General features: G+C 38.2%; 2 protein-coding genes across 3 annotated transcripts in view; one reads left to right on the top strand and one right to left on the bottom strand.

The window, feature by feature from the left end:
• Positions 1–1,778: 1,778 nt before the first annotated feature.
• Positions 1,779–22,440, top strand: PIWIL1 (piwi like RNA-mediated gene silencing 1). The gene is made up of 21 exons (XM_019620996.3): positions 1,779–2,790; positions 3,194–3,279; positions 4,508–4,640; positions 4,919–5,050; positions 6,514–6,728; positions 7,179–7,300; positions 7,920–8,000; positions 8,893–9,090; positions 9,503–9,614; positions 11,549–11,669; positions 13,065–13,182; positions 13,339–13,453; positions 14,274–14,461; positions 15,043–15,115; positions 15,450–15,650; positions 15,964–16,067; positions 16,576–16,646; positions 17,221–17,374; positions 18,253–18,378; positions 19,419–19,566; positions 19,826–22,440. Exons 2-21 carry the CDS (start codon positions 3,199–3,201, stop codon positions 19,940–19,942), a joined length of 2,610 nt encoding a protein of 869 aa, XP_019476541.1. The 5' UTR covers positions 1,779–2,790; positions 3,194–3,198; the 3' UTR covers positions 19,943–22,440.
• Positions 21,209–26,920, bottom strand: part of RIMBP2 (RIMS binding protein 2) — a 116,771-nt gene continuing 111,059 nt past the window's right edge. For both annotated transcript variants that reach the window (XM_085238704.1, XM_085238703.1), the window contains 3 exons: positions 25,979–26,050; positions 25,169–25,303; positions 21,209–22,771 (listed from right to left, as the gene is read on the bottom strand). In XM_085238704.1, the coding sequence (XP_085094830.1) occupies positions 22,583–22,771; positions 25,169–25,303; positions 25,979–26,050 (396 nt within the window). In that variant the 3' untranslated portion in view covers positions 21,209–22,582. The remainder of the gene's footprint in view (positions 22,772–25,168; positions 25,304–25,978; positions 26,051–26,920) is intronic.

The raw sequence follows: 26,920 nt of genomic DNA, 5'->3' as shown, positions 1-26,920 counted from the left end.
TTCTGTTGTGAGATGTTCCTTTATTTTTATTTCCTTCATCACAGCAGACAATACTTCTAAATCTGATATCTTGAAGTATTGCCTTTTCTGGGGATAGAACCAAAGAACTGTGGATACCTGAGCCTGGTGTTATAAAAGGAGTATAAAGGCAAGACATTCAGCTCACACTGCTGGGAATGTACAATATGGTTATATTCCATGCTAAAGGTACTGAAGTGAGCATATTCTTCACTGTATGCATTCAAATCATTTATTTATTTACCATTCAGGATCCCAAAGTGCTGCTAACTACACAAGTTAACAGCTGTCTGTTCATACAGTTCCTGGCTCCTACCTCCTCAGGCATCTTTTTCCTGTTTATACTTGTACATCAGATGGGCCTTTGGAAAAATCCCTGATTTTCTTTTGTTCTGTTTTCTTTGTTCTGTTTCCATGCAGTCTTTTCCCCTTTGGAGATGACATGTATGGGAAATGGCTTATTGTAGCAACAGGAGACAGAAGCAAAAACAACTGCATCATGGGTAAAGAAAACATCAAAGCAAAGCGCAAGCCAAGTAGCTGTGAAAAAATTATTTCGTATGTGATACTTCAGTGTGTTGAAATCCAACATTGGTAGATTTTTTGGCAACACAGAAAAATAAAATAAAACACAAGCAGCTACCACTTTCAAAATCTCGTTTTCCTCTGCATTTTTACTAAAACCAGACAAGACTATGGACACAACACACCTGCTGCAGTTGGTGCATTGCCATTTCTACCTTTTCTAAGATGTGAAAATACATTAACCTACCTGTAGGGATGGTTTTAACCAGACTTGAATTGGATTTAAAAAAAAAAGCAAGTCTGAAAGACTGTGAAAAGCAAATTGGAACCCATCTTTCATTAAATACTAATTACCTGTCTGACAACCCACGTACAAAAATTAGTGTGCTTATTGCAGAGGTATTGTTATCGTGGATGTATGTGTATTGCTGTAGGTAGCCAACATGATTAAGTACTTTTAGCAATTTGTATCTAAAGATAATTAAGTTCTGCAGTGAAATGGAAGGAATCTGGCATTAAAAAAAATAAATAAACATTAAGGATGGCAGATATTTTAAGTGAATAAACAAATATAACTATTTCCAACACACACATTCTCCTTTCTCACAATTTACATAATGTAAACGGCTTTGACAACATCTTCACATTCTGTTTATCGTTAAATAGAGCTGAGCTAAGAAAATCTGCATATTGTGTTTCTGCAGCTGAACCTTCTGACCCGCTGGAGAGTTCTGCAGGCTACCGAGCAATGAAAGTTCCCTCTGTGGGTAAAGAGCCCATGGCAAGCAGTAATCAGCGCTTGCAAAAGCAGCAAACGTGCCTCATCTAAGTAAGTATGTGTGGAGTTTGTTAAATATTTATCCAGATTTATATTTGAGTAATAAAAATTACATGCTGGAAGTACTTCAACTATCTTTAAGCAGCAATATCCACACTTCCATAGTTTGAACGCTTTTATTTTTAGTTTGTAAAAGAGAATCTGGTTTCCTAAGAGGGTTACTATGCTGACATTAATTAGAAGCACAACAAAAAAGGCTTTGGAAGCAAACTGACAATCCAAATCAAACAAAAGAAGGTATTTTTATTATTTATGTTAATACCACCACTCCTTTTCCACCTGGAATAACAGAGAACAAAGCAAAGCAACTTTGTCCTCTATTCACTGCAGGTAGCTGAAAAATTGCAAGTGACCTGACGAGATCCCTCTGGTCTTTTATGAAGGTAGGGTTTTAATTAAATAACGTTATCTCTTGTCCCTTGAAGTCCGTATCTCCAGATGCATCACAGCCACCTAAGCCTCACATAAAGGCACACTTACAGCAATAGAAAGGTGCACGTGAGCCTTGGCACTGCCTGGCCCTGCTGTGCTCCCACTGCAGTGGGGAAGGCTTGCAGACAGAGCTAATGCCCACTGAAGGCCAATTACTTTCAAGCCATAAGATTTGCTTGTTCTGTGGTACCTAAAATAGACACGATGATTCTCTGGAAGCAATCACAGCAACTGAACCAGCCTTGGCAATTAGAAGAAGGCTTTTTTTTCAGCTGGATGCTTGTCTGCCGGAGAATGTCTCTCAATGTAGGGATGATTGCTCACGTGTTCTCAATTGTCGATGCTTAATTGGATTGTGTCCAGTCCTTCCTTCCAACTGCTTCTATGCAGAGTATATTTAAGTCCATTTGTGTCTATTTTTGTCCACATTCTGTGCGTGTCTGGAACAGAACAAGTTTTAACAGCAGCTTTGTAAACGCTACTGACAAATGATCCTTCACAGAAACAACTTTCATTTCTTGTTTCATTGCTCCACCTTCTGGTTAACTCACGTTTATTTTTCAAGCAAGATCTGGAGTGGGAATGGAATCATACCTAGCAGGGAAACTCCCTCACAAAAGCTACAAAGCCCTCAACGGCCGCTCGTTCCGGAGGGCGCGCCACGAGGCGAAACGCTCGCGCCTGGCACGCAGCCTTCGGCTGCCAGCGGCCCCCCGTCGGCACTCTTCGGCACTCTTCGGCAGCTCTCGGTCTTCGGGAGCCAATCAGAGAATTCCGTGCGTTCCCGCTTTAGCCCGCTAGCGCGTGCAGGCTGAGGAGAGTTCTGCGGGCCGGGCCCGAGGGAGGCGGCGACGAAGGCTATTGGTGGCGGGTTTTTTGGTTCGGGAAGCCCGGCGGGGAGGTAGGCGTGTGGTATTGTGGAGACGGCGGTCTCCTGTTTGTCGCTGGAGTGGGGACGGCGTCGCTCTGTCACTGAGGTAATGCTGAGGGCATGGCCGCGCTGGTGGGGGAGGGGAAGCGGATTTGCGGCCGAGAAAGGCGGAGCCGGAAGGGATGGGCCCTGTGTGAGGAGCCGGTGGTCTCTGGGGGCCGTTTGGGTGGCTGTGCGCTACAAATAAGGCGTTTGGTGCTCCGCTGGTAATGTAGTGAGTTAGTCTGCGTCGAGTTGGTAAGCGTAACTTCAGAGTGGCTTTGGTGGGCTCAGAGTTTGAAGCTCTGGCCGTGTCTTCACGGCTTGAGAATGCCTGGACTGTGCTGTTAGGCTTCAGGTTGGCTGTAAGGAGTTGTTAATTACTCACATTGAATGGGCAGATGAAACAGTGCTGCTTACAATATACCTTTGGGTAAGACTGAGCGCTAATGGGTGCTTTTTCTTCGAAGGAAACATGACGGGAAGAGCTAGAGCCAGAGCAAGAGGGAGGCCTCCAAGTCAGGAGGCTGCCATTCCTCCTGTGGGAGCTGCATCTGTAAGTTGGCTCTCTCTAATTAGCACAGCTGTGCCTTGAAATGTTACTGCTGCTCACTGTTTTAGTATGTATGTGTTAAATGAAACTCCTGTATAGGCTGGCACTCGTATCGTGTAGACTGGGTGCGTCTTCATCTGTGAAGCTGAGTTTCAGAAGTGTTTGCAAAGGAGTTTGCAGAAGGAAGAAGAGAGCTGAATTCTAGATGATCCCTGTTGTCCTTGGCACTGGACTGATACAGACGCATTGTAATACCACAAAGTTGATTCTGCTCATGGTTTTTATAAAAAAGAATTAGTGAGGTTAAAGGAGATGAGAGATCTCTTTACATAACTTTCTGACAACCTGTGATTGTTTGGGGGAGTGCCTTTCTGAGTGGGGAAACTGCAGCCTTTGAGGAGGTTGTCAAGAAGATGGAGCTAGGCTCTTTGTATTGGGGCATGGTGGGAATATGAGGGAGCACAAATTCAAATGAGTTGTTCTGACTGAACTGAAGGTGTAGAGGAATTTCAGGAGAGAAAGGCTGGCAGGTTGTGTGAGAGTACAAAAGGTTCTGCTTTGTTGTAGAACGGAGCTTTTCAGCTCTCTGGCTCAGGTTTTGCCATTATCCCTGATATTGGCCTGTTGCTTGCTTGTACTTAAAATAGTACTTGAACTTGATTTTTCAACTTGGGGAATAACTAACCATACTTGTGGAGCAAACTGATAATCTGGTCAATGTTAAACTGAATTGTGGGATTGTTTGTGGCTAACAGTCATGTTTTGTAGTCGCTAAATAGAATAAATCTCTAACTTCCCTGGGAACTTGAGTTGTTTTGGGGGGAGAAGATCTCGAGCTATTCTGTGCAAGCATGACACTTTAATATTACATTAATATTATATATTAAACTAAACACTAAAGGTAGAAGAACTGTTTTTATAAAATAGACATTTACTTGGAATATCAGTGGAGACACTGAGAATGAGAATAGTCCAGAGATTCTGTGCAGGACCTGGAGAGAGGTTTACGTTTACTGCTGTTAAATGAGCATCATCCCAAACCCCATTGTTTTAGTATTGAAAGCACAGAGTAATAAGTCTTGGTAACTAATATAGGGGAAAGAAATTCAAATACAATTGTGACACTTGAGTGTTTGCATATTCTGCACTTGATCAGTGGCTTTGCTTTGTTGTATACCCAAAATGCTGTTTCTTCAGTTGCACTGGAAAAAGTTGTTCTCAACTATTGCAGGCTCAAAGGACTTTGCCCAGTCGTCCACCTGGGCAGCAGCAATCTCTGCAGCCGTGTCGTCCTCCAGCATTGGCAGAAGAATCTGGTGGCCGTGGGCGACAGAGAGGCCCTCAAGATGCTCCAAAGACACTAGGTCAGAAGGACGAAAAAAAAAAGTTAATTTCCCACAAGAGCATGTGTTTTGAAGAGAGTGCAGTTAATACTCTCTTCATGCAGCATTTCCAATTCTTCTTTTCAAAATAACATCCGTTGCTACATTTTTGAAAAGTTGAGTGTTTACCTTGTGATGATAGTGTTGTCCTGGTTCAGTGATGCTGACTGTTGAGTGCAAACTTTAGTAGAGCTTGAACAGAATATGATCTTCTTTATCAAAATAGTAAATAAATAAGATTCTTTTCCTCTGTTTCAAAGCAACAGGATTACAGATCTCAGCAGGGTTTCAGGAACTGTCTTTAGCAGATAGGGGCGGACGTCGTCGGGATTTCCATGACCTCGGGGTAAATACTCGGCAAGCCATAGAACACGTTCGAGAATCAAAAACTGGTATGTCTAGGTTAGGTCATAAACAAATACAACCAAGTTGAAATGAACAGTAGTTTTGCTTTTTTTCTGCTTTTAGCATCCCCTTGGGAGCCGAGTTTAAAAAAATATGTGTATATCCTTATTATGCGCTAGAAAAAGGATATGAGTTGTTCCCGACACCTGAAGAGGAACAGTAAGATGATGTGTGACAGATGCTGTGTAGCATTTAAATTGCAGGGATTCAGACATGAGTGGTAGTCAATGTGTGTTCCCGATGTCCACTTCTGCAAGCAGCACTGCATTGCAGGACTCTATAGGTTTGCTTACAGACATCTGGATTCATAACAGACTTAAACAAACTTGTAAAGATCTCCTGCAAAAAATGTACAACTTGAGACCTGTTCTGAAGAAACAGTTTAGTTTAAGTAGAGGGTAATTAACTTCTGCCCTTAAGATGAAGTCATGTGAAAAGAAATACAAGCGGGCTGCCATAGTGGTCCCGCCTCATTGCTACACCACTGTCCTACAGTTCTATGCTGATAATGGTTTTATACTGCAAGTGACTGAGAGATATCACAGCAGTACAGCTGCACCTGTAGCAGTCTGTGCTGACTGAATGGCCCAGCAATGGTGGGAAGTAATTTTGCTCAAGTCACTTTGGGTCAGAAGCAGAGTAGCTCTTATCTGTATTTTTTATTCAGAGTTCTGCTAATGCAACTAGATCATGGCTTGCTGTACCTAGGCAGCTGTATTGCTGGCCTTTTGTTTTCTCTTTGTACTTTTGTACAGGTTTCTGGTAGAATGTACATCTTCCGTAGGACGTTTTGTTTCCATCTGAAGTGTTAAATTTCAGATAGGAAAAATGGGTGATCCAAATCAAATTGAAGTGCATAATCCTTACTGACTGCAGTGTGCTTTTAAAAATTATTATTATGCTTGTGGTTTTAAGTCTAAAAGAAATGGAGATGAAACTTGGAGGAAAAAAAAAAGAAAGTGGGGAAAAAATGTGGCCTGGAGTTTGTTCTTACTGTGTAGTGTTTTTATTTTTAAATCTTGAGATATCAAAGGACATGTCCACTTTCCCATTCATACATGAAGAGATGACATCTAAGCTGATTGGTACTTGTCTTAGTTCTTGTTCAATGTTTATGATTCACAAAAAAAAGTAATTTGTCCATCTGTATTTTGGTGGCAATTCACCTCTGTAGTATATAGTAGCTGCCCCTTAGGAGGTTAAGTTATTGATGTGAATGTGTGCCTCCTTTGATGTAGGAGTTTTCCAGAGGGACAAAGGAATTATAAAAATCTCAGGTGACAGTAATAATGCTATCCATGTGGAGTAATTTCTATGAACGTTACTGTTGTAGGATGGTTGCTGAACATAACTGTGTGTATGACTTAATATTTTAATTTTTTGAAGTTATTAAAATTCTGTAGAGGGGTAAAGCTGATGTAATTACTACTGTGTTTGCTTCTCATTTTAGGCTCTTCAGGTGCTGTGATAAAATTAATTGCAAATTTTTTTCGTCTCACATCTCGACCCCAATGGGCTTTGTATCAATACCATATAGACTATAATCCTGAGATGGAAGCACGCCGCCTTCGATCAGCTTTGCTCTTTCAGCATGAAGACCTAATTGGAAAGACACATGCATTTGATGGATCAATATTATTCTTGCCAAAAAGACTGTCGAATAAGGTGTGATACGAGAGTACTGTCTTGCTTTTCTTTTGGCTTGTGTTTCATGACATTTCTTGTTTCTTACTAGTCTGGTTGAACTTAAGGAATAGATGTCTCAAGAGCAACATTTAGTTGAATTGAATGATAGTATAAGCTAATTTGTTTCCATAGAGAAATTTGTTAATAAACTTTTGATTCTAATGCTCAGACTCTGCAGACTAGCATACTCCTCTGCACAGAGGCAGGTAGTACAGACTGTATTTTTCCATCATAACTTTCATGTTCTGACATCCACTATCGTGGAAAGGCTGGATGTACTGGGTATGCATAGTAAGGTTTTAGTAGCTTGGGGCGGGGTTGCCCCTGTGGGAGGAGTTGAAGTCTGCTTATACACTGATAGTAATGAAGCAAAGTCTAGGCATAGCCTGTTTGCCTTTGGTTTTATTTATCTAAGTTCATCTTTCTCAGGTTACTGAAGTATTTTCTAAGACCCGAAATGGAGAAGATGTGAGGATCACAATCACACTGACTAATGAGTTACCACCTACTTCACCTACGTGTCTGCAGTTTTACAACATCATTTTTAGAAGGTTTGCTTGCCCAGCTATGTGTTTGTAAGAAGTGATTTGAAAAATATCTGGCTTAATGTTTCATTTCCAAAGAATGGACTACAGATCAATATGATAAATGTAAACTTTCAAGCCTTTGTAGCTACCATTTCTGTGTGGCCAGCCACACCTGGTAATATTTTAGCGTGTGGCTGCATGCACGCTGTGACGTGTGTTGGTGTTGAGAGACTGAAACTGGTTGCTTACAGAAGCTGTGGATGCCCCATCCTTGGAGGTGCTCAAGGCTGGGTTGGGTGGGGCTCTGAGCAGGTGGTTGGCAGCTGTGCCCATGCAGAGCACAGTTTGAATTGGATGGTCTGTAAAGTCCTCTCCAACCCGAACCGTTCTATGATTCTGGTGATTTTGGTACATGTTAGTGTAAAATTAGTTTATGCCTTTTCCCTGTGCAGATAGATTCACACTGCAGTGCTCATTCATCTAGGCAGTTAGCCCCTTCCCTGCCCTCTTCTCCTGTGTGTGAATTTGCATGTTAAAGCAAAAAGTAGTTCTGGACCATGAATGGAAACAGTTGTACGAGAGGTGGGACCATAGATAGTTTGATAAATAATAATGGTAAATAATAACTTTCTTCAACTTCTAGGCTTTTGAAGATGATGAATTTGCAGCAAATTGGACGTAACTATTACAACCCTAAGGACCCAGTCAACATCCCTAATCACAGGTTTGACAAAATGGACACCCAAGTGAGACAGGAGAGAATGATTTTTCAGTGTTGTTCAGCTGTTTATCTTATAATAAAGTCATAGATGTAAAAAATGTTATTCCCAAGGAGCACGAGACCTCCTTGTCAAACATCATTCTGTGTAACGTCTGATCATTCTTTAGCAGTGTGTGTTCTGTTATTATGTTGAACAAACATGACAGAAACCCTGCATAAATGACCATAAAGCTGAAACCTTTGAACCCTTTACTTCTAAAGTTCAGGAATGTCCAGCCTTCATTTTGAAAGCCATTTAAGCTGCTGAGGAAATTCCTATCAGGCCATGCTCCAGTGGACCGATAGTTTTGCAGCTTGCTGATTGCAAGATGATGTGTTTTAACTCTGTCTCCCTCACCAGGATCCCATAGAATATGACTGATGCTTCTAGGTAGCACTGGGTCTGCTGTATGTGTTGACAGTCTTGAGTTTGGCTGATGCCCCTTGGTATGGCTGCAGTGTACACCTTGTTGTTGGTCTAGCCTACCTAACCTGCTTGTTGTAAGAAACTAGACAGTGTTCTAATAAACTACTGGTCTTTTTAACACATCCCTTGAACACTCATATACTGTGTACTTACGATATTTAAGTAGAACTTTGAAACACTGTTTTTCTGGGGGCTCGGTTATATTGCTGTATCACTAATTGTTTAAATCTTAAGTTGTCTAGAGGTACTTGCATTTAAAATACTTCTTAAAATTAGTTTTTGTGATCTCATTTGTATTGGATAATGGTTTCTTTGTGACTGATGGCTTCAAGTGTCTGAGACAGTGGACAGAAATGACTCAAGGGTCTGAATAGAGATGCTTTAAATCACTGTATGCATTTTAAGATCCTGTTTGTTCCCTTCTGATAGGTTGATGGTTTGGCCAGGCTTCACAAGTTCTATTCTCCAGTATGAGGAGAGCATTATGTTATGTGCAGATGTGAGCCATAAGATTCTTCGTAGTGAAACAGTTTTGGATTTTATGTATAGTCTCTATGAACAGGTTGAAGAGAGAAGATTTAGAGATGCCTGTGCAAAGGAGCTGATAGGTGTAATTGTTCTTACAAAGTAAGTCTCTTTGGAATCTTCTAAGAGATCTGTTTTGTTGTTTGTTTTTTTTTGTTGTTGTTGTCCCTGTCCTGAAGAGTACAATGAGGTGTTGGAAAGCTAAAAACATTTATCACTGTCCCATTAGCAAATTAACTGAGGTGACAACATTTACAGAAGCAGGAAATGCATTTTGGGTTATTTCTGTTTTCATTTGGTGTGCAGTGTAGCTTTTAGTAGAATTGATACCTGTTATAAAAGGAAAGTTGTAGTTACTGCTGCTCATACGAGCGAAACTTCCAACTTATATGAGTATTGCCATTAATTTTTTTCTTCATAGTTTTGTTTCATTTGTAGTTGAGGTAATAATTTAAAAAACAAACAAAAAAACAACAACAAAACAAACCAAAGACTGATGAAATGGTTTATTCAGGTACAATAACAGAACATACAGAGTTGATGACATCGACTGGGATGCCAATCCGCAGTGTACTTTTAGACGAGCAGACGGCTCTGAAATCAGCTATATAGACTACTACAAAAGGGTATGGAAACTTACCTGTCAGTTTGTGTGGTATGCTTGAATGTTATTTTAGGGCATTGTTGGAAGCTTTACCTACGATGCTGTTGTCTTTAATAATTTGTAATCTGAATGTAACTGTCTACTTGGCATGAGTTTACCATTAGTGGTCCATCTCAAAGAGTAGGAAATCGTGCAGTAAGACCAGGAAGGGGAACAGGGAGTTCCTGGTGAAACTCAAACACAGAATGGAAATATACAGAGTAAAAGCAAGGACAAGCAAGCTGGAGTGAATAGAGAGAGTGTCCCACCATGCAGAGATGAGGTTCGGAAAGCTGAAGCCCATTTGTAGTTTAATGTTGTGAGGCATGTAAAAGGTAACAAGAAATGCTGAGTTACCAAATGCAGCCTTTTCTTTAGTCTTCATTATGAGGACTGGCCTCCAGGAGACTCAGGTTGCAGGAAAAAAAAGGAGGAATTTTTGGAGCAAGGAAGATCTACTGTTGGTAGAAGAGCATCAGGTCAGGGAGTACTTAAGCACTCTGGGTTGCACCCACAAGTTCTGAGACAGCTGCCTGATGATACTGAGGGGCCTCTCAGAAATCTTTGATGATAGTTGGAAAAAATGCCCAAGTGCTGGGGGAAAGTGAACGTCACTTTCTTGAATTAGGGCTTGGAGAAGGATGCAAGGAACTACAGGCTGGTCAGCTTCACCTCAGTCCCTGGGAGGGTGTTGGAGAAGCTAATTCTGCAAACTTTCTAGTAACGTGAATGATGAGAAACTCATTAAGGCAGCTTGACTGGTGTGATAAGTTTCTGTGATGAGTAACTGGCCTGTTAGATGAAGGAATGCCAGTGGATATTGTCTGCTTAGACTTAAAAGGCAGGACTGAAAGCAAAGCCTTACTATAAGATCCTTACTATAAGAGAAGTGGATGAGGCATGAGCTGGATGAGAGACAGTGAGAGGTGGGGATTGAAAACTGGCTGAATGGCTGAGCTCCAAGGCATAAAATCAGGCTGGAGGTCAGTAACTAGAGACTTAGTCTTGGAACCTGTCCTGTCTAACATCTCTACTAAGAGGTTGGATAATGGACAGAGCGTACCTTCAGCAGAAACGTTGTTGATGATTTTCTGGAGGTGAAATATGTGGACAATATCTTAAGGAAATTACATTTTATTAGTTTTAGGCCATTTGAGACAAAGTTTATGTATGAATTTATAGCTCAGCCTTCTCTCAAATTAAACTTCCCTTTGGAACACAGTGAATGTCATTTTCTACTGTAAAAAAGAATGGGGCTTCATTAAGATTTTGCTTCTTTATACATCTATAAACTAGGATGAGTTTTCTTTCCCTTCTAGCCTTTGCTGTGATCTCGCTCTTTTGTTTTTTAAATAGTATATTTTTTTCCTGAGGTGTGATTCTCTTTAAAAATAAGAAAGAGTTAAACTGTGAAGTATGTTTTACTGTCGGCTTTTTTTTTTTTTTCCTGTCTAAATTAAATTAGTGACTGCTAAACAGACCAACTCTTCCCAGATGCGTGGAAAAGTTGCAGGAGGGTTGAATTTCAGACTTGTGAGGAATCTTGTTTGATTCATGGGATGTATTGAATTAAACTGCTCTATAGGATAGGAACCTTGTCCATTAACTAACTGGAATGAGCATCCTAATCTTGTATTAGGTACTTCGGGTGGTATTGCCTCAAGCTAGGCAGGACTGTTTCTGTTGTCTCTTGCAAGTCAATATCTTACAAATTAATAACCTGATCTCACTAATAGAGAGAACAGTGCTTCCTTGTTTGGCTTTTTCTGATGAAAACAACTTCCTCTAAGTTAACGTGTAAACTGAAGGGGAAAAAAAAGTTGATGGCTGCTTTTTTCTTCTTAAAATTTTCTGAAATAAGCATTAAGAAAACTTAGTGTTTAATAGAGTGGCATACAATATATATTTTTAATACAGCAATATAATCAAGAAATCAGTGACTTGAACCAGCCCGTCTTGATCAGTCAGTGTCGGAGGAAGAGAGGAAACGTGATGGTAGGACCTGTGGTTCTAATCCCAGAGCTGTGCTATCTAACAGGTATGGTAGCAGTAGTTTTTTCATATCAAAGCATCTGTCAAGCCATGCCTCTCACTGTAACTGATGTTTTGACTGCATCCATTATAGATATGCTGCTGTGGTGGTGGCGGTTCTTCCTTTTGGGGAGACTCTGGACCTCAATAAAGGTCTTAAACCCCTTTGAAGTGGTGGGATGTGGTTTTGACTGTTTCCTAGACAGCCATAGATGGAAAATATTTATTATTTGGAGGTCTGGTAACTGCTGCAGATCCCTCACCTGAAGTTCAAGAATTGCATGTGAATTCCACCAGATCTAGATGGATACCTGGAGTGGTTTGCAAGTTGTTCAGTTTCAAATTCTGAATAAAATTATAGTACTTTGACTAGGAGACTTCACTGTCAGCTGTGACATCCTAGTCAGCTCTCCTGGCCTGTGAGGCACCTTCCTTGTCCTTAAGTAGCTCCTAAACTTGTTAGCAAATGCTAAAAGCCCATTATTCACCTTAGAGTTCAGCATGTTTTGATCATGGATCAGTGCAACAGCTCTGCCTGTCTTACACAATGTCCTGGACAGTCTTGCTGACAGAAAACGAAGAGACAGTGCTACCAGGGATTACTGGGCAGTGAAATTTAATTATTTAACTTAGCAGAGAAAGCTTAAAGACAGTCCTGTAGATCTTTAAGAAGATTTGGTATCATGATATTATAAAAGTTTGGTTTTTAAAAGTTGAGCTTGAGAGTGCAGTGTGTTCAGCAGGTAGGGAATTTAACCTTGTTTATTTTTGCTTATGAGATGAATGAATTAAGCTTTTTGGAAGTCTCTGATTCTTCTAGACTTTAGCACTATTAATATGCTCTGTACTGGTAATTTTCACTGCATAGGAAAATGAATTCAAAGCTCTGGTGTTCTGACAAATTGTTAATGCCAGCGTGAGTGCCTTCCAATGTAGGGATTCATTTTTCATCTGTTTAGCAAACTTCCTTTTGCTTACTTGCCCTTAAGAAAACCAAATGAGGGCAATAAGGAAACTGTGCAAATACACAATACAGTAAAGTTGTCTAAATAGTACTATGTTAAGAAAAGACTGAGGAGCTTGTATATTGCAGTGAGAACTTTCACTAACCTGTGTAATATGGGAGGAAACAATGAATAGAAGAACTGTGTTATTAGGAAAGAGCAGAACTTCTGTACTGTGCAATCATCTACAAAAGAGTCAGTAGGTACAGTGGTATGCGATGTATTCTTACAATTTAATGCAGACAAGCATTAAAATGCTTTATGTAGCATTAATTACTGTGTACAAATAATTATGTCTCAACTAATGCAGCTTGTAAGTGAACTGACAAGGAAAAACTCCAGTTCTAGACTTCAGAGTTTTCATAATCTTTAGTCTAATCTGTATTTGTTATTGACAGGATTGACTGAGAAGATGAGGAATGATTTTAACATGATGAAAGACTTGTCTGTTCATACACGACTTTCGCCTGAGCAAAGACAACGTGAAATTGGAAAGCTTATTGACTACATGAAAAAGTATGTTACCTAGGTATCTCCTGTACTTCCTTGTTCATACACGTTTGTTGTGACAAACTTATTTCTTGCAAGATTTTTGTGAATCTTACTTTAAAAAAAAAAAAAAAGTCTCAGCAAGGATAAACTTGTTTTAATTGAAATGCTGTTTTTGAACAGAGATGAATGTGTTCAGAAGGAACTCCGGGACTGGGGTTTAAGCTTTGATTCTAATTTACTATCCTTTACGGGAAGAGTTGTTCAAGCAGAAAAGATCCTTCAAGCAGGAAACGTGGTGAGTAAGTTTTCTGGCTCTGTCACCAGTGAAGCAAGTTCTTAAAGGATAAAATACTGCTTGTTGGAGGAAGGATTGTGAGAGAAAACTGCACGCGAGTCACTGTCCATATGATTTAAATGCAATTGTCCACAAGTTCTGTTTAAAAATGCTTGGCTTGCATTACGGTTGTCTTCTTGCAAAACACTCCCTTCTGTCTGAACAAAGTGCTTTCAGATACAAAAGTAGGAGAATACAGTTGTTTGTAGTCAATTTCCATTTATTAAAATACCAAGGCTTTCAAATGAAAAGCCACTAAGTTGTCCTGTGGGCAGAACACACACAGAATCCATTCACTTCAAGCTGGGTAAATCTTTAATAAGAATTAATGAGATTTCATTAAGTTGTGAATTTCGGTAAGACATAATACTTGGTTTGTAGTAGTCTGTGCTATAAAGGATTTGATGGTTTTCAATGGATGTTAAATAGAAAATATTTTTTAACAGTACTTAGCAAAGCATTTTTTTTCATATTGAAAACTTCTTATACCTTCTATCTGGGGAAAATACGTATTAATACATGAACAGCTTTGTCGCTATATCTAACCAAAGCCTGCACAGCAAGTAATGACTTAAAATGAGGGAAACATTTAAAGAGTGTAGGATGCCTTGAAAGAGTTGAATAAAGCTCTGCTGATGTCTGAGTGGCATTAGTAGGGAAAAAAACAAAACACCCACAGAACAACATGAAAGTACTTCTGTATATTCTAGGCAAATGTGTTTGCAGGCTGTCTTTTAAGTGTTTGATAAAGTGGTGTTTCTCTTCCATTTGTTGTTTACAGTTTGATTACAATCCTCAGTTTGCTGATTGGTCACGGGAAACCAGGGTCGCTCCCTTAATCCGTGCCAAGCCTTTGGACAACTGGTTACTGATTTACACACGGCGCAACTATGATGCTGCTAATACGTTACTGCAGAATCTGTTCAAAGTCACTCCATCTATGGGAATCAGGATGAACAAGGCAACCATGTAAGTATGTTAGTCTGATGGAAAATAATTTTATTTTTAGTAAGGTCTATCTGTTAACATGATTAGTTTGGTAAATAAGATAGTATTGAATTTCAAGTTACTTCTACTGTAAGATTTTAATTTAAAAGAGAAGTTCCTTTCAGTTTGTGGGTTACTCAAGTAAGTGATGTTTCTTACTCATGCTTCTCTTTGTGGAAGCTTTCTTGGGGGGCTGAGGCATGCCAAAGTCAAATAGCATTAGCCATCTGATTATTGAGCAGAACGTTCTCAGATGGACTTGTGTAATATGAGGAGTGCATGTTTTAATGTCGGCCTTCACCAGATCTTCCTTTATCAATTTTACAGATAGCACTGAATGTTTGTTCTTGTTTTAAACTATCTCTAATCGCACTTGGAAGCCTAAGAGAGGGACTTCTTAGTGATCAGCAAGTACAAATATCATGTGTTTATTAACAGCTATAATTAGGGCACATAATACTGTGCTGATGCATAATGGGTATTTGTTTTTGGTTATGTTTCAGTAGCTGTTAGAACTCTTAATACTTACAGGAAGAAAAACAAAACATTTCTCCTCCTTTCAGGATTGAAGTGGATGATAGAACAGAAGCTTATTTAAGGGTTCTGCAACAAAGTATTACTCCAGACACGAACATCGTATGTATAACTTCAAAGCATGTTCATCTCTAATTTGTATTTTTAGACTAGTGGATTAATTCTCAGAAATAAAACCCTTGGCTTGAGGACACCTACCATCATCTCCTGTTTGCCCACTCATAGTGCTGTTCAAACTCCAGTGCACATACCAGTAGCATCCCGTTTAAAAAGCCTTTGTGCTTGACTTGCAAGTATAGCCACTGAAACTTTCCAGGTAGCTCTTTCATTATCAATATTTGACTATTTCTTGAGTGTAAGAAATCTTGAAACAATATGTAATATGCTATGTAATTCTGAGAATTCAGATTCTTAATAACTTTTTTCCCTTCAAAAGGCAGTTTGTATTTTGTCTAGTACCCGCAAGGATAAGTATGATGCTATCAAGAAATACCTGTGTACGGATTGTCCCATTCCAAGTCAATGTGTGATTGCTCGTACTTTAAGCAAGCCTCAGACTACTCTGGCCATAGTGACAAAAATTGCCTTGCAAATGAACTGTAAGATGGGTGGAGAACTTTGGAGTGTTGAGATCCCAGTAAGTGTTTTGTTGTTTTGTTTTTTTTTTTTAATTGCTACTTTCTTTATTCAGTCTTATTTAAAAAAAATCCTTTTTGCAAAAATAAATTGGGTGCTCTTGGTCTAGTTTGCTTCTTGTCACAGACACAAAATATGAAGCTTAATTTCACATGAAAGAAATGTAATTCTTAGAATTGGATCTGTGCTTTTCTGAAGTGAACTGAAAGTGCAAATGGTTACGTCTTGATCTTGATAAATTTTAGGATGGAGATGATAGATACTCTGTCATGTCTGCTCATGGTAACACATGTTTTGTGTTGATTCCTTTTAAGCTGAAACAATTAATGATTGTGGGCATTGATTGTTACCATGATACTTTATCTGGAAAGCAGTCAATTGCTGGATTTGTCGCTAGCCTGAATGAAACAATGACAAGGTAAGATTTGAATGCCAGAGAAAAAGGATCTTAACCAAAAAGAGTCTGGAATGTGGTAGGCCATTGTTGAAAGCCTCTGAATTGGTTTAACTGTATTTCTAACAGTTATCTGTGAACAGGAGTAGTTGTTTTGCTCATGAGTTCTTCCTTGCACTACATCTGCTAAAGAATAGCCTTGTCCTTTTTCCAGAGCACTTGGCAGTGAGAGTAAATGGGATGCGTGGGGGGGTGTCAGGGCGACAGGCTCTAGTCCCACTTGAGTTCACTTGAATGATGTTTTTTTGATTGAAAGGAATTTAACATGGTGCTCAGGGACTTGTCTACCAAGTTTTGCAGCTACAGTATACTCATAGTACACTAATTCCTGCTTGACTGCCTTGACCCACAGTAACCATAAAGTCCGAGAATAGTCATAGCCATTTTAATTAAAAAAAAAAAAAAAAAAATTTTTTTTTTGAAGTAAGCCCTGTAAATGCTTCAAAACTTGTCTTTTTTCTGTTGCTCACAGGTGGTTTTCACGCTGTGTTGTTCAAAGCCGTGGGCAGGAACTTGTGGATGGGCTCAAAGCCTGCTTGCAAAGTAAGGGAAAGCTTTCTGCTCTTGTGGAGGAGGAGTTAAGGAATGACAAATTCCCTTCCTCAAGACATCTGTTTATGTGTCTTGAAAAGAAGCATTACCAACTTGTACTTAGATGACATATTAGTTTTTTTATAAATATTGCTGAAGATGTGTATTATTTTTCATACATTCTGTTGTTGATTCCTGTATCTTCTAACAGTAGCTAATAACTGTTGTCAGTGTGCATCAAAAAAAATTTGGAGAAGCATCAGCAACTCTATTAAGGAATTTACCCTACAGAACAAGTGGAAGCAACATTCTAAAATAGATGTAATGTTTTTTTGTTTTTTTTTTGTTGTTGTTGTTGTTTTGTTTTTTTTTTTTCTTCTAGGGTAGGGATTTGTTTTGAATTGGCAGCCCTGAAACATTCAGGGGGTGGAATGAACAGTGCTTCTAGTGGAGTACTGATTTGCTCTTGTTGTATATTCATGTTGCATCACCATGAGATTGCTGCTTATTTCTCTTGATGGTTATTAGGAGCATTATTTCTTAACAGTGCAGATTCAGAAATGCTTTTCCATTCTTTTTTTCTTAGCTGCTCTAAGAGAATGGTTCAAGTGGAATAAGTATTTGCCCTCTCGTATTATTGTATATCGTGATGGTGTAGGAGATGGGCAGCTCAATACTTTGGTGAATTATGAAGTGCCTCAGTTTCTGGATTGCTTGAAGACTGTTGGTAAAGACTACAAGTAAGTCCTTTTCTACTAGCCCCTTTTCTCATACCACTAGAGAAGCAGGTTACATAGAGTGGTTGCTGATTTAGGTTGTTTCCTCTTTTCATCTTTGTTTATTTTTGCTTGTGCTTAAATAGCTGCTTTTCTGAGGGTTGTTTACATGATTTGAGATACCCAACATGTAATAGGATAGGAAATATTTAAGTACATGTACCACGAGTATTCAGTGCACAACATACACACGTGTACGTATTCTTTAATCATTCTTGAAGCATACGGTAATCAACAACTGTTCTTAGTAGCAGTGAAAGTGACTGTACAATAAAGCAGTCCTTAAGTTCTGCACAGTTCTGCTTTAAATGTTCCCTACTACGGGATTTCTTTAACTTGACCAATCTCTTTCTTGATCTGAATGATGAAATTATTTCCTGAAACAACAGACAAGCAGAACACAGAACAGTTATAAACAGGCAAAACTGAAATGCTCACTTCCTCTGTTTAGTTTCTGTAATGGTTTGCTCTTTGTCAAAAATACTGTAAGAGACAGTGTCTTCTATTTATAAAAGATAAAGGAGAGAGATAGTAGAGTCACATTTGTATTTAGGAGAACTTTTTTGGTCTATTTATCTCCCAGTGAAATTCAATATAAACAAATTTGGTGGGAAATAGTATCAAAGTTGCACCAGAAACTGAAAATCTGAAGTTACAAACAAGATCCAACTTAATCTAAATTAAAGACAGCTTACCTGTGAAATTGATGTCCTGCAGAATTCTAGTTATTTTTTTTAATTGGAAGCTCTAGAGAATCTGCTCCTGAAATATTCTGTTTTTTTTTTTTTCCCAGGACTGACTGACTTTTCTTCTTTTCTCTTAATTCTACTTATTTATTTTAGTCCAAGACTGACTGTGATTGTTGTGAAGAAACGAGTGAGTACCAGATTCTTTGCGCAGGTTGCTGGAGGACTTAAAAACGCACCCCCTGGCACTGTCGTTGATACAGAGGTGACCAGACCAGAATGGTAAGTTCTGGTATTCTTGCCGTTGTTAGCAACCTGATAATGAAATAAATATATCCAATATTAAATGGACTGTGGGATCAAGTAGAATAGTTTCTCACATGTGCCCTTTTGACATGATACCCTACTGTGAAATGAGTAGGTCTAAGTTTTATTATTCTGCAGTGTTTTCATATGCACCTGTCCACATATATACACTTGCAACATATATAACAGTATTATATGTTTTAGTTTTTCTTGATTTATTTATTTATTTTAAAGATTAAGTACTGACTGACTGCTGATAGGATTGTCTAACTGTCCTTGTCTGAAGCTAAATTTTGTCTGGCTTTAGTTTTTGACATTGCACTTAAATGTTGTCACTTTTATGAGCAAACCTTGGAAACTTTCTTTGGCTGGTGATTGAAAAATCACTGGAAAAAGAATGGCATAGTTGTGTGTTCACATAAAACACAGATGCATCTCGTTAGACTTTCCTCACTTTTCCATTTTTGCAAGTTAGACTGCATGGAACTTAGATCAAGTATTGATTAAAATGCAGAGTTTGCTCAAAATGGTACAGTTTGTCCAGATTTGATCAAAAGGATGCTGGAGCACATAGGATAGAATGCAGTTTTGTTGTCACAATAGCCAGTTTTGCCTTTTGTTTTTTGTATTTTACTACCAGTGCTCTCTCGTACTGCACTGTGGCCAGCAGGTATTTCTTCTGAAAAAGATGATGGTTTTTCTTGTAGAACAGAGCATTTCTGCAATAACAATACACAAATGAGGAATATAAGCTACATATATGCACAGAGTGCTGTACAGCAGGAGGGATAAGACCTTCATGGTCTTCATCTAAGTGCATGGAAATGGTCTGACTTACGTTCTTGAAGATCTTCTAGCCTTTCAGGAATAGAGGAGATGAATGTTCTGTAAATGTATGTTTTTGGGCTTAATGAATGTTTGTGAAGTGATTCTACAGAAACAACAGGAGAAATTGGTGGGTATGACCATTCTTTTTAAGAAAACTAGACTTCTGGGTTTTGTTTCTTCTATTACAGGTATGATTTCTTTATTGTGAGTCAGGCAGTGAGAAATGGTTGTGTCGCACCCACTCATTATAACGTAGTATATGACACTAGCAAGCTGAAACCAGATCACGTGCAACGTTTAACCTACAAACTTTGCCACATGTACTATAACTGGTCGGTAAGTATTTCCTTGGGGAAAGGATAATTTTTCTCGTTCTGAGCATCTCTGTGTTATAACAACCCACGGAAAGGTAGAAAAGAAGTATCTGATAAAAACCAGTGCAAATACAAAATGTTTGCGAAGTCCTTTTTAATGCGTTCAGTGTAAGTGATGTTTCACAGATCTGCATAAATGGCAAGGAATTGTGACTTGTGAATTCCAGTGCTCCTTTTGTTAACTGAAAGTAATTCTTCTATTTTTCTCCCCCTTTCTGCAGGGTGTTATCAGAGTACCTGCTCCTTGCCAGTATGCCCATAAACTGGCTTTCCTTGTAGGACAGAGCATTCACAGGGAACCAAATATGTTGCTTTCAGACAGGCTTTACTATCTCTGAAGTTACCAGTTTAACTAAAAAAGTTCCTTTCTAGGGAAGGTAGAAGTGTGGGGTTTGGGTTGGTTTGTTTCTTTCATGAGACACGTGCGTGAGTACGTGTAGTTGTGGAACTTAATTTTCACTGTAGCAGGAAAAAGATTGAAGATAGCAGACCTGTGTTTTGAATAAGACTTTATTCAACTGCATAGAGGAAAACATTGTTAGAGACTGCTACAGGTTCATAGGTGGAGTGAACTCAATTTGGTGGTTGACATTGTTAATTATTTTTCTCATTTAACAAGTGCTCACTTAATTTCCTGTGAGGAACATCAGTATCTACATCAGCACTGACTTGGGGAAAAAAAAAAAAAAAGTTGTGCTATATACAGGGCTTTTTGGTTTTTTCACTTCCAAATACTTGGAAGGGTTTAGGTGTCAGTTCAGATTGTAATTCTGAGGTTCTTGCTGGTAACTGTTGAGCAGGAGTGGCTTAATTTGTAAGGCAAAACATGGAATACTTCAGATGTTGTATTACTAGCTATCCTGTTAAACTAGATCAGACAGAAGTGTTTGATTAGTGCTGTTCTTTGAAACTGACTCACAAACTCTGTTACTTTTCTTTGCAAGATTTAAATAAAGTTGTAATCCTGCTCTCTTGATCATGTTAGATGTATTTGTTCTGCATTAGTAAAGACTGGCCCTAGCATAACCTGTGCCATGCTAGTGTAACTTCTATGACCAGTTTTTAGCTTTGTACAGCTTCTAGAGTTTTGCATTTAGATTTATTCTTTAATAAACTTGAGCAGCTTCCTACAGCTCTGAAAACAAGGAGGCTCTGCAGCCTGTATTGAGTTGGCTTTTTCTTCCCTCAGCTGAAAGAACATCAACCTCTTTCTTGCAGTTTGTAATGGAGAGCTGTATGTTTTTCTTGGGAAGTGTTACACCTTGCTGATGCCATATAGTGCTACTGTAGTACTTAGTATCTCTTATTTCTTCATAGTTAACTATTACTAACTTGTCCCTGTCCAGGCTGTTCCTTCTCACCTGGTTTCTTTTGTTTGAAGTCAGGAAATGTGGGGTTAGTGTGACTGCTTCTGTAGGCAGCTAATAACAGCTGGGAGGTCGCTGCTGCATACTGCTTCTCCTCCACGTGGGTGCAGTGTTTGAATGCACAGCTTCTGTAAGCACAACTCACTGCTGCTTGTGCGTGTCTTACCTGTAACGTCTCATTCTTTAGAGAGAGAAAAGCAGAATCCAAACGTGGGTACAGAAGAGGTACAAAAATACTGCACTCTACAAAATATCAAATTATTTATTTATATAAAATATATTACACAACAGTTGTACACATGCACACACTCACACTGTACTTTACCACAAATTTAGGCCATTTATTTTCTTTAATGTTACAATCTAGCACACAGTATCTTACAGTAATTTACAGTATTATCTGAAGACACAATGGGGAAGCTTTGATCATTCATTTACAAACCTTCCATAAGTTACAAAAAGAAAGGCAGTCTGAAAAGTATGTATAAACAGTAAAAACAATTTACAAATGGACAAGAATTACAAAATAGTAACAGCCAATGACTGCCATCAGTGTAAGATTCTTTTTACTGAGATGCCAATATTGCAGTTATTATTTTTATCACCTGTTGCAGCCTTCTTACAGGCTACGGCTTGTGTATGTAGCACATCTTTGATGTGAGACATGCATTTTACCTTGAATCTGACATCAGCAACATGAAAAATGCCTTTTGATTTAGGACTGTACCTCCACCAGCAAAGTTGGGGAGCAAAAGTATTATTATTATTATTATTATTATTATTATTATTATTATTACTATTTTTGGTGGTGATTTAGAACAGTGAACCAGGATCTCCAGAACTGGAGTTGGTAGAATTTGTAAGCTTGAAACTGAGGGTGAGGCTCTGAATAACTTCGAATGCATTGGATTTCAGTTTAGTGACTATCTTGACAAAATAAATCCACGGTAGAGTTTTGGTTTGAAAGAAGAAAAAGAGAATATGAAAAAAAAAAAAAAGTATTTTGCGCAACACTTTCAAACTCCCAGGAGTTACATCAGACACTGAATGGAGTCAGCAACATCATATTTGATCTTAAATTACCATGATTTAGGGAGGATGAAGACAGTTGAATACACAGTACGTACAAAGTATATGTTGTATATTTATTAGACAGTACAAATCATTGTGCATTAATAAGGCAAAACATCAAGGCTGATTAAACTAGGAGTTTCAAGACCATTTCTTTAATGAGTAAGATTAGACACAGTGGGGATGATCTCTGAACTGTGAATTAATGTGGTTTTTTTGTTTTCCCCTTACATATGGTTAAAGGAGACTAAAGGCTGAGATTTATCCAATACTTGCAGGTGCTGAGTAGACTTCAAACAAAACCATGTTCTTCTGGTCTTAATTCTACAAATGTTGTGTTGTTTTTTTTTTTGTAATTTAAAGAAAAGCTTTTTTTTTTTCTTTTCTGTTTTAAGCAATCCAGATGATTGATGTCAGAGTTAAAAAATGCAAAGGTTTGGTCAAGTTGTACTGCATAGTCATGAAAGCCCTAGTTTTGATATTTAAAAAAAAAAAAATACACAGACTGGAAGCTTTACAAGTTGTCCAGGAGCACATGAATCATTTCACTGCACCAAGCTTTTTCAGCAGTTTCTTGCCTTTGGAAAGCAGCCCCTTTTTCTTTTTCGAGGACATATCCCTGCCTCTCCCGGGACTACCAGAACCCATAGGTGACGTAGGTGACCCAGAATGAAGATGAACTGTGGGGGATGGTGCTCTCCTTGATGTACCTGTATTCTCAGGAGGAACCTATTAGGTACATTGTTATAATTTATTGAATGTTTGAAAGCTTAAAAGCTGTTAGCATCAAGAAAGTTGGCAACATCACTTGTCCCATTACCCACTTAAACAAAAGGGTTGGTTCATTTCTTGTTTGTGGCTTAAAATATGATATGGGCTTATGGAAAATAGATAAATTTTGAGAAAAGTGTAGACAATAGAAAACATGCCAATGAAGCCCTATTTTGGTTATACTTTTTTAAAAAAAAGCTGGCTGTGCTTCCCAGGCCTTAGTACTGGCCACAGAAGCTGCAAAACTGGCTTTGCATTTCAATATGCTCTAGTACAGAAATGAAGAGGGACACATTCAAATATAGGTTCAAGAAAAAATAAATATATTCAATACTAGAGATTAGCACTCTGTAGAAACAAAACTGTTTCCAGGAGAAATTACTCAAACAGTAAATGATCACATGTTTCTTTATGTCCTTTAAATGCCTTTTCTTTAAAATTAACTAGCATACTTTACTTTATATACATATTTGAGAGGATGGCACACTGGCTTTAAAAAAAAAAAAAAAAGAAAAAAGAAAAGAAAAACAAAAAAGCTAAAATGAACCTTAATTGCAATCAAAGAAAGCTTAAAGACCCTGACTGCTTGATGTGTATGCTGCAGCTATGAGGTTGCTGAATGGAGGTGAATCCTTGTACGATAACTAATGACAGCATTCCTAGATATTTTAAAGAGCTGTTTGTTTTAATCATCAAAAGTACTTGAATGAAGATGCTAAAACTACTTACTTACACTCATCCTATCCTAACTACAGTGCCCTGCTGACAAAATGTGGCAGTATTTGTTAAGGTGCTTTTGTCATAGTAGAATCCATGCTTTAGGAACCTCTCTTAGCTTGTAGATCAGGTTAAAATATTAGCAGTTTACTGGCGTGTGCAACAGTGAGTTAAGCAACGGGGCTTCAAGCCTACTTTGATTTTAAATCAAGGTCTAATCCTAATGACAAAAAAAAACAAAAACAAAAACAAAACCAACTTGGTAAAGCACCCCAAAGTACACCTGAAGATACCATATATTTAGTCTAATGCATTCATTGAGTGAGCTGCATGTTTCATATTGAGACTTCTATTGCATTGGTAAACCAAACAGTTTCTAGTATTTTAATTCAGCATTTTATAGGAACATCTGAGTAAACTGGACCATATGGAGGGATTTTTTTTCTTCTAGAATTTTTTTAAAATCAGTCTCAGGCAAACTGGGGTACAATTGATCATGGAAAACATATTTTAAGGCAATTTAAGTAGCTATATTGGATCATAAGGAGTTTCTGAGCCAGCTCTACCCTTGTACAGTGCAGTACGCAGCAGCTTACATTTCATTGGTACACTCTTTTAAGGGTTGGGGTGTTGTGCTTTTCTCTTGAAAAAGGAACTTGGAATTCTTACATCTCAGGTTGGCTAACAATGCAATATGCAGCTTTTGTTTGCAGGGCAGTTAGACATCAAACTCGCCTTTCTTTGTTAACATAAACATTTAGCTCGTGAAGAAATATGCTCCAAATGTTGACCTTCATGAAGTGAGGTCTAATTGATGTATTTCTAAGAATTCCTTTTTAAAGGATTTGTCTCCTAAAAAAAAAAAACTAAATTGACTTCAGTAGATACAGCATAAGCATGCAGCTTTTTCTTCTGTGGCCAGTCATTTTGGAGACATATTTCTTTTCTTTTCCCCCACAATTAAGTTTCAAGACTTGCATTAGATAGCCAGGTAGCTTTAATTGAAATCTCTATTGGTATCTTCAGTTGCTCACTTACGTGAAGGCTACATTGCCTTATTAAGGTGTGAAATGAACACTCTTCTTCTGTTTCCAAGCAGATGAGCAAAGAAATAAAAATATATATAAAATATATAATATATAAAAGTATTGCAGTGATGAAACAAAACAAAAAATGAGATACTAAACATGATTAGTTTTTCATAAAAGTCTCTAGGCAATTAATGCTGGTTGGAATAGAAAACCATAAGGAGTAAAAGCTGAACACTGTCACTGGGCTGCATTTACAGTCTGTACTTAAAGGAATGGTTCTACTGCTCTGTTCACAAAAACTTTTGCCTTTGTCTAAATAGTGCACATAGAAAAGATTGGTTCAGAAGCATTTGGCAGTAACTACTTTCACCGGGAAGAAGCTGTTTAAACTTAGATGATAACTGAGATTCTCTAATGACTGCAATCAAATCAAATGCTAAATTTAGCAAATGTAAATGTAGCAAGCTACTTTTTATGTTTTATATATTTGAAAGTTAATTTAAAATGAGCAAGTGGGTTTAAAATGTTAAAACTCATGTCTAAATTATATATGAGACAGAATGGAATGAAAAATAAAAATTTAAGTTTTCAGTACTTGGTTGCTTACCCTTTTTGCTTTTGTACGCATCGGTGTATCATGAAGGTAGCGTGAGGGTGCATCAGATAGATAGACTTCAACATCATCAGGCACTTCTTCAAGAAAGTTGGAAGGAACCAGCCCCTTCTGTCCATTCAGCTCACCCTGTAACACGATGGATGTTTAAGGGAATGCTTTAATTAAATGAAATTCAGGTTACCAAGAAGGTAAGAAAATACTTTTGACTATATTTCACAGGCAGTAAAGCAGTTCTGAGGCAATCAAATTATTTTCTTGGTCCTCAGCAGCAGTCACTTGTAAAAGGGAACTGAAGGAGCTGGCAGGGCTGTTTTCTGCAGCTAACATGGTGTGGATATGGAGAAATCCAAGCTGAAAATGCAGACCGACAGCTACTGCTGGAATACTGTTTCTCAGGAGTAAATTCTTTCTCTTAAACAAATGACAGAGTAGTATGGCTCAGTTACCTGTTGCTCAAAATGCTACTGAACTGCTAATTTCAACTAAATAACTATCATCAGAACAAAATCTATCTAAATTCTCTTCCTGGATGAAATGCCTTATCCATTAAAGTCATTTATAAATTCACGTAGATTAATTTGTGATTAAAGTACACATTTTCCTGCAAACTGAGTACTGTAATTATTACTTACACAATGCCAGCAATAGCTCTGAGTTGCATCAACCCTATAAACCTGTGATGAAGCAGTAAGAGTGAGCCATCTTCAGCAGTGACAGTGAAGTCATTTGGGTTCTGCTACACAGCTGCAGCTCTGAGCGAGCTTACAGCAGTTTGAAGGGACCAAGCAGAGGCCAACTTACATAGTAAAATCCATCTTCATCAATTTCACCGAAGACAGTAATAATGTCCCCTGTGCAGAACGTAAGTTCAGCCTGCAAAAAAAGGAATGTTTGTTTTGTTAGACAAACATTAATGGTTTTCTTTTTAACAGCAAGTCCTTTAATATTTTTCACTCTTTTATATTAAAACAATCAGTGAAACTGAGGTGAACTGTGAGAGCAATTGCTGTTTTTTTTTGGTTTTTTTTTGTTTTTTTTTTTAGAATGTGAAATTGAAGCACCTCTCTTAGCAGGTTGCAGGCAGCTGCAGGACTCACTGTGCCAAACAAACTGAACGCAACCCTACCCTGGAGATACTCAAAAATATATCTGCACAAAACTGGGCAATGCAACCAAACTGAAGCCAGTGCTGTGATGAGCTGTGATGAAGGTGGTGAACTACTTGGCTTCAGTGTTCCCCTGAAGTCACACCTGTGGTGAGGAGGAACAGGACAGACGGGGAAAGAACAGCTGAGAATGTTGGGTTGTGGTTTTTTTCCAAAACAAGAACTAAAAGCATGGAGCTGAATTGGATTCTGTTTAGTAAACGTGTGGAACAGTCATCTCCAGTCTCTGATTGACAAAACAGTATATTTAGTTCTTTAATTGTCTAGTATTTAAAGTTTTTAAATATTGATGGCTGTGGGAAAGCAGCAGAATGAGTACAAAGTTTGCAATGTATCAGTGAAATTTATTTCATCTATTGCCCAGACTGTTTTGTAACACTAAGTTTGAACCAGACTTAGTTCACCAAGAAATAGAAGACAACTCCGGCTGAGTTTTGATATAGAAAGTACCAAATGTTCCAAAATTCACTCTTGTTTAAAAAAATAATTAAAAAAAAAATCTACACACCAATTAAAAACAAAATCAAGTTACAAAAAAAAAATGAAATCATAACTGGGGAAACCCCTAGCTGTGCAG

Source organism: Meleagris gallopavo, chromosome 17 (genome assembly GCF_905368555.1).
Source record: "Meleagris gallopavo chromosome 17, MGAL_WU_HG_1.1, whole genome shotgun sequence".
Lineage (NCBI taxonomy): Eukaryota > Metazoa > Chordata > Aves > Galliformes > Phasianidae > Meleagris > Meleagris gallopavo.
Note: the sequence above shows the minus strand (reverse complement) of the source record. Positions and strands in the feature narration are given on the sequence as shown.

Excerpts from the sequence above, each read along its gene's own strand:
- PIWIL1 (XM_019620996.3), top strand. The coding sequence starts at position 3,199 with ATGACGGGAAGAGCTAGAGCCAGAGCAAGAGGGAGGCCTCCAAGTCAG. Across the intron at positions 9,615-11,548 it reads ATATAGACTACTACAAAAGG|CAATATAATCAAGAAATCAG; the intron begins GTATGGAAACTT and ends TTTTTAATACAG. Across the intron at positions 17,375-18,252 it reads ACTGTTGGTAAAGACTACAA|TCCAAGACTGACTGTGATTG; the intron begins GTAAGTCCTTTT and ends TATTTATTTTAG.